The 7038-nt window shown below is 40.2% G+C and overlaps 1 protein-coding gene across 2 annotated transcripts; it reads left to right on the top strand.

The window, feature by feature from the left end:
* The first annotated feature begins 272 nt into the window (after positions 1–272).
* LOC116359976 (uncharacterized) lies at positions 273–3929 on the top strand. 2 transcript variants are annotated; one of them, XM_031814245.1, is made up of 5 exons: positions 273–533; positions 1044–1122; positions 1295–1675; positions 2030–2185; positions 3567–3929. In XM_031814245.1, the coding sequence occupies exons 2-5, from the start codon at positions 1059–1061 to the stop codon at positions 3632–3634; spliced, it is 669 nt and encodes a 222-aa protein (XP_031670105.1). In that variant the 5' UTR covers positions 273–533; positions 1044–1058; the 3' UTR covers positions 3635–3929. The 2 variants fall into 2 exon arrangements, with proteins under 2 accessions (XP_031670105.1, XP_031670104.1); XM_031814244.1 differs by lacking the exon at positions 273–533 and having other exon boundaries at positions 582–1122.
* Positions 3930–7038: the final 3109 nt, after the last annotated feature.

The raw sequence follows: 7038 nt of genomic DNA, 5'->3' as shown, positions 1-7038 counted from the left end.
CTGGTTTTATTTTTATCGGAGGAAAGATGTATTTTATGTGGCTCTCACAAATGTTTTTAGTTATGCATGTTATACCACACAGATAATTTACTGTAAGCCAACTATTTGAAGCCAAAACTGAAACATCTGAGGAAAGATTTGGTCAGCCTGTTTTTTACAGATAAATCCCATTTTACATGTTAAGACTCTTCCAAAGCACATTTAATAATGTCCACATGGTGGGGCTGATACCGTCTGGAACACATTGGGCAAGGGAATGACTTGTCCCTCCCCACTGCTGGGAACAGTCAAACGAGGCTGAACCACAAAGTGAAAGTATTTTCTTCGCTTGTGAGATTTGCCACTTGGACTACAGGGAGATTGTGAGATTTGCCACTTGGACTACAGGGAGATTGTGAGATTTGCCACTTGGACTACATGGAGATTGTGAGATTTGCCACTTGGACTACAGGGAGATTGTGAGATTTGCCACTTGGACTACAGGGAGATTGTGAGATTTGCCACTTGGACTACATGGAGATTGGAATCAAATTGTAAGTATTTTGTTTATTGCTGCTGTAGTTTTTGGTCGTAACTGAAAGTAATCTGAAAGTAATTGAATGCGTCAATAATTTCGGCAATGCAGTGATTTAAAAAAAAAAAACTCAGTGTATTGCCTGTCTTAATTTGTTCTCTAATTTCGTTTTCTGCGTTGTTGTTTAGTGCCCGTAAGTAAGCGTTTCACTGTTAGTCGACAAGTATTATTTGACAAATAAAATTAGATTTTTGCCGAAACGTTGGTTGTTAGGTTTACTCTTTAAATTGTTGGGAGTGTATATAGTGAGACTTTATTTTAACTTTTTTTTTTACATTGACCTTGCTCGCTTAATATGCAAAAATAGCATGTTGAGGCAATGCTTGTATTAGTCAATGCATATTATTCAGGGTATCCACGTTGGCTCTCAGATTTTAATTTGGCTCAACCACTGATTGTTGTCAAATGTGAACCCTTTCCTGTGGAGAGACCACTGTTTCTCAGAACCCCTGTTTGTTTTTCTACGAAGGAGAAAGGCCTTAACATGGCGTTGGTCTTCAGCTTGTCCACTCTCATGTTTCTCATCACTGGGATGGAGACATCCAAAAGTAAGGCATTCTGCAGGCACAATTTGTAGTACTTCTACCAACAGCATAACTTCCAAAATGCTCACACTGAATGGTCTAGGAGTTTTGTTTTATCCAAACTACACTTGTCAGTTGTAACATTTTCTGTACTACAGTCCTGTTTAATTTGGTTTTCTATCTATTGCTTAAACAGGTCTAAGTCAGGGCCCAGAGTTGAAGCTGGTCATCCAGGAGGACTCTGGGAAGGATGCAGTCCTACAGTGCTCTGTGAACATCAGTGAGAAATCCCCTGGTAATGTAAACATAGAGAAGGTCGTGTGGTGGAGGCTGGACCAGAATGGTCTTCACAAAGGTGAACCTGTGTTCATATGCAACATATTCAATCAACAATCCTCCAATCCCAGGTTGCAGCTGAACCCAAAATATCAGCTTTCCATGCCACCTGCCAATGAGAAAGACAAAGTTGTGTCCCTGTTGGTCAAAGAAACGCAGCCTGAAGACGAGGGTCCTTATGAGTGTGTGGTGAACACTGACAGTGGAATCACAAATTGTAACTGCATGCTGAAGCTCACAGGTAACCTCACAGGTCAGCTCACAGGTAACCTCACAGGTCAGCTCAAAGCTTTTGGACTCAAACGTTTATTGGTAGGGCCCTGAGTATTTCCCAGTCAGGAAAAACTAAGGGCTTTACACATAGTTTTGAATTCAAAGTGCCTTCCTCACACCCTAACACTGACCATTTAGTATTCTCCTTTTTGCATCATGATTTCCACTGTGCAGAGGATCCATCAAGAATTTGTGCTTTTCTCACATTAACCTCTATTAGTATCCAATATAAATTGACTTACCCTACAAACATGACCTTATTGATTCCATACCTGAATGCGACGTGATTTTCAATTATATTGATTCTGATTTTGTGTTACAGTACGAGACCAGCACCAGGGTCCTGGAAATGTTGCGGATAAACAGGAGATTCCAAAGAACAGTTACATGAGTGTGGCTGCTGTATGTGTGGTAGTAGGCTCTCTTGCCATTGGACTGCTGCTTCTCAAGCTGTTTCAAGCCAGAAGACTCAGACAAGGTGAGCACCCAGGGTCATGTCCATTAGGGCACACTGTTGCAAAAATGCTTCAAGATGTTATTCAGATAGTTCCTCCCCATTTCAGACTGCTTCTTTCCAGTTCATTACCCTGCTTTTCACAGTCTCCGCAGAAAGACTGTGTCTGGGAAGATTAGTTAAGTACTTCCTGTCCTAGCTAAATGCCATGATATTTTTTTCTTTTATTTGACCTTTATTTAACCAGGCAAGTCAGTTAAGAACAAATTCTAATTTTCAATGACGGCCTAGGAACAGTGGGTTAACTGCCTGTTCAGGGACAGAACGACAGATTTGTACCTTGTCAGCTTGGGGATTCAATCTAGCAACCTTTCAGTTATTAGTCCAACACTCTAACCACTAGGCTACCGCCCCCAATAGAATAAGTGGAATGGAGAACTAACTGCTCAGACAAGAGGACTGAACTTAGTTTTTTCATTGTTTTAGTTTCTCTATTGCTGTCCTCCTTCCCAGATAGGAATTCAGGATTTGTTATTGTATTGTCAGTGAGTGATAAATCACAAACCATGGTAGAGCACACAGTATCAACCCTTGTAAAAGGTTGCTTCTGGTTTCTCTTTCCATATGAACCCTTGATACAAGAGGACTCTGTTGTGGCAGAAGGTATGTTTGAGTATGTTATTTGTCTACCTAATGGAAGAGGATTCCTGTCCAAACTATCAAAGTATATCAAATGTCTGTAAAATGCACTTTATAAAATGTCTCACCAACCACCAGGAGGCCCAGCACAAGAACCAGGTAGCCTAGTGGTTAGAGCGTTGGACTAGTAACTGGAAGTTTGCAAGTTCAAAACCCCCGAGCTGACAAGGTACAAATCTGTCGTTCTGCCCCTGAACAGGCAGTTAACCCACTGTTCCTAGGCCGTCATTGAAAATAAGAATTTGTTGACTTGCCTAGTTAAATAAAGGTCAAAAATTACATATATATATATATATATTTTTTTAATTCCGGGCATTCCCGTGGTTGGCAGGCTGCATCACATCCAGCTGTGATTGGTAGTCCCATAGGGCGGCGCACAATTGGCCCAGCGTCGTCCGGGGTAGGCCGTCATTGTAAATACGAATTTGTTCTTAACTGACTTGCCTAGTTAAATTGAAAAAAATAAGTGTTCCTATTGTCCCCTATGGAACCAGAGCCTCAGGATACAGCAGTCCCAGCAGAGCACAACCCCAGAACCAGGACCGTTTCCGTAGCGACAGATGTATTATCAGGGGTGCCATTGGCTCTCTTCTCTGTCAGTGTCATGTCTGCTCTGTCTCTCACGGCACATCGCTAACTGAATGTGAATGCTTTGCCTGGAGGAGGGAGCAATCTGGCTTAACACTATTCTGTTCCCCCTCTGCAGGAGAAATGGAGTGCACGCATTGTCCTGCTATCAAGCTAATTGTTAGCAGCATTGTCTGTAGTTGTTAATCACACCAGACTATTCTTTCATAATTGTTTTATATATTGTAACTAAAACCTGATATGAAACAAATGCACATATTTAGTGGACATTGATTTGATAGTGAAGACACTAGTGTGATACAGTAGCAGTGTGTGAAATTGATCTTGACAGAACACATTTACTTTGTGCATCACAATTTGAATAAGTAATTTATTCAGAAGCCAATATTGTGTTTTAGTTAATTTGAGAGTTGCTTTAGTTGACAAATGCCATGTTTTTTATTGTTACAAAGTGGGATTCAAATGTATTTAATTGTCATTTTTTTGTAAACAATCTACATAAAATACTGTCAAAGTGTAAGAAGAAATAACCCGAACAGCTGTGTTATGTTTTATGCTGTTGGTTGTGTTGTACTTACCAGTACGCAGTGTTCGCGGGGTCCGACATGCCAGTCAATCTGCTATCTGCCAACCACGGGAATGCCTGGAATGTTCTTGTGCCGGGCATCCTGGTGGCTGGTGGAGCATCGCAGGTTTACTTCTGGTCTTTACAAGACATATCTATGCTTATTTATTTTATCTTGTGTCCTTTACCATTTGTACATTGTTAAAACACTGTATATATATAATATGACATTTGTAATGTATTTATTGTTTTGAAACTTCTATGTGTGATGTTTACTGTTAATTTTTATTGTTTATTTCACTTTATATATTCACTTTATATATTGTCCACCTCACTTGCTTTGGCAATGTTAACACATGTTTCCCATGCCAATAAAGCCCTTGAATTGAATTGGTCACGGTTGTTTGTATGGATATCCTTCATTTATTTGGCGTGGGCTATGGCCGAACAGTAGCCTGTGTGGAGTTGGGTTAATAAACTGTGAATTCGTCAACTCAACCCTCTGTCTGGACAATTGTATCTTTATGATCTTGCCAGGTCATTACAATACCTTTAAGTATTCAACCCCCTGAGTCAATACATAGTAGAAACACCAGCTGTGGGTCTTCCTGGGTAAGTAAGAGCTTTCCACACCTGTATTGTGCAATATTTGTCCATTACAATTTTCATAATTCTTCAGGTTTTTGGGATCTTTCCAAACAGCCATTTTCAAGTCTTGCCATAGATTTTCAAGCAGATTTAAGTACAAAACTGTAACTTGGGCAGTCAGGAACGTTCACTGTCTTCTAGGTAAACTACTCCAGTGTAGATTTGGCCTTGTGTTTTAGGTTATTGTCCTGCTGAAAGGTGAATTCCTTGACCAGTGTCTGGTGTAAAGCAGACAGGTGTTCCTCCAGGATTGTACCTGTGCCGAGCTCCATCCCGTTTCTTTTTATCCAGTATTTGCTGACGTCAAGCAGACCCATGAATCAGCCACCTACATGCTTGCTGCTCTTCCTGGGGTCCAGGAACATTAAGACAGTTATATATCATTTAAAAATATTACATGACATTACACTTCATAACACTTTTCACAACACATTAAGTGTGTTCCCTCAGGCCACTACTCTACTATCACATATCTACAATAGAAAATCTATGTGTACGTGTGTGCAGAGTGCGTGTCTTATCATGTGTACAGTATGTGTGTCTGTGCCTGTGTGTCTTCACACTCCACTGTTCCATCAGGTGTATTTTTATCTATTTTTTTAATCTATTCTACTGCTTGCATCAGTTACCGGATGTGGAATAGAGTTCCATGTAGTCATGGCTCCATGAAGTACTGTGCGGCTCCCATAGTCTGTTCTGGATTGTAAAAAGACCCTTGGTGGCATGTCTTGTGGGCTTTGCATGGGTGTTCGAGCTGTGTGTCAGTCCTTTAAACAGACACCTCGGTGCATTCAGCATGTCACGAACCCTGGCTAACAAGTTGAATCAGCAATACAACATTTGGTTTAATTATTTATTTACTAAATACCTAAAAAAATCACACAATTACATATGCACAGGATGAATCATACATTGATTACTAATTATTTCATAAAAGAAAACGTCCCTAGAGGACGAAACCGATATGACGGCTGGTTACACAAAGAAAGGGGGTTGGGTTTCAATGAAAGAGCGGGAAGACTGAGGAACAAAAGGATTGGTTCTCTATCGGACCTTATGAAACTATGCTATCGTAAATACGGAATCTTATGCATTCTAAATAACCACCCATTCGGAAAAGAAAAATGCAAGAAACATTTTTACTCTGAGCTGCGCTTCGATAGATTGGTCGAAGACGGAAGGCTGGGTTGACCAGCAGAGATCTCCCTTGTCCTTTGAAGAATATTTCTGGGCGGATACGTTGTAGTCTGTCGTCGTGTGGTAGAATGGATACGTTGTAGTACCCTGTCGTTCTGAAGAGTTTGTCCGTCCTTTCCTAGGCTACGCACGTTTACAGTTGCTGCTGATAATTCAACGTCTAGGATGTATCACTTCTTTAGTGAATAAGAGTTCAAAGTTCATACCAGGTTGCCATACTCAGCTTGTGCTATTTTCTGGCTGGTGTAGTCAATTCATCTTTCCAACGTGGTGATCGTCACCTTCACGTTGAAATTAGCCCTTTTGAACGTATGGACACCAGTCCTACGTCGTCGGGAACTAAAGTTAATTTTAATAGGTTGTAGTTGATATTAGCCCTTTTAAACGTATGGACATAATTCCTCACATCATCGGGAACCCAAGGTTGACTTTCGTCAACAGGCTTTTGTAGCGGGGGATTGAAGGGTGTTTCATATTTCTCAACCAATGTCTGTTCACTTGGGCGTGGCCACTGAGTGATCATAGTTTACTTTAAGAAAACAATTATTTCATTTAGAAGCTAAAATTATATTTCAAATTTTCACAAATAGTTTCATATTTAAAAATGTAAATTGCACAAGAATTCCATGTGAATCTGATAACTAGAATGTGAAGACTTTCCAAGAGACAATGTATGTCGTCCTATCATCAGATATAATATTCTAGACAACAACTGATCTGACATCATATTCTTTAAGTACCAATGGACACTTTCAACTGGTTGGATTACAGAAAGATAGTTTTTCTCCCCCAACCATTTGATTTTACATTACTGTCTCTATGTTAACAAAGGGCTTTCTAAGAGTCCATTCTGTCGAGTGGAGAGAAAAAGGGGGAAAGGTATTTATGGGGGGGTCATAAACCTCCCCCAACAGGGCAACGTCATGACAAAATTATTCATGTGAGCTCTCCATGTACATTTAACTTATTCCTTGCCAACCGTTCTGAAACTAACTTCAGCTCTTTGTTCTCCTGGCTTTGAAAAAAAATGGATTGCCTTATCTTACCTGGATGGTATTGGAGAGGCTTCCATTAAATAACACTCTCTGTCTACTGTTAGACAGGTAACTCTTTATCCACAATATAGCAAGCCAGCAATTGACTATGATCGATAATGTCAAAAGCCGTACTGAAGTCTAGC

The sequence above is a fragment of the Oncorhynchus kisutch genome, unplaced genomic scaffold (genome assembly GCF_002021735.2).
Source record: "Oncorhynchus kisutch isolate 150728-3 unplaced genomic scaffold, Okis_V2 Okis06b-Okis10b_hom, whole genome shotgun sequence".
In the NCBI taxonomy this organism is placed as follows: domain Eukaryota; kingdom Metazoa; phylum Chordata; class Actinopteri; order Salmoniformes; family Salmonidae; genus Oncorhynchus; species Oncorhynchus kisutch.
This window is presented reverse-complemented; position numbering and strand designations above follow the sequence as displayed.

Excerpts from the sequence above, each read along its gene's own strand:
- LOC116359976 (XM_031814244.1), top strand. The coding sequence starts at position 894 with ATGCTTGTATTAGTCAATGCATATTATTCAGGGTATCCACGTTGGCTC. Across the intron at positions 1,123-1,294 it reads TGGGATGGAGACATCCAAAA|GTCTAAGTCAGGGCCCAGAG; the intron begins GTAAGGCATTCT and ends TTGCTTAAACAG. Across the intron at positions 2,186-3,566 it reads AGCCAGAAGACTCAGACAAG|GAGAAATGGAGTGCACGCAT; the intron begins GTGAGCACCCAG and ends CCCCCTCTGCAG.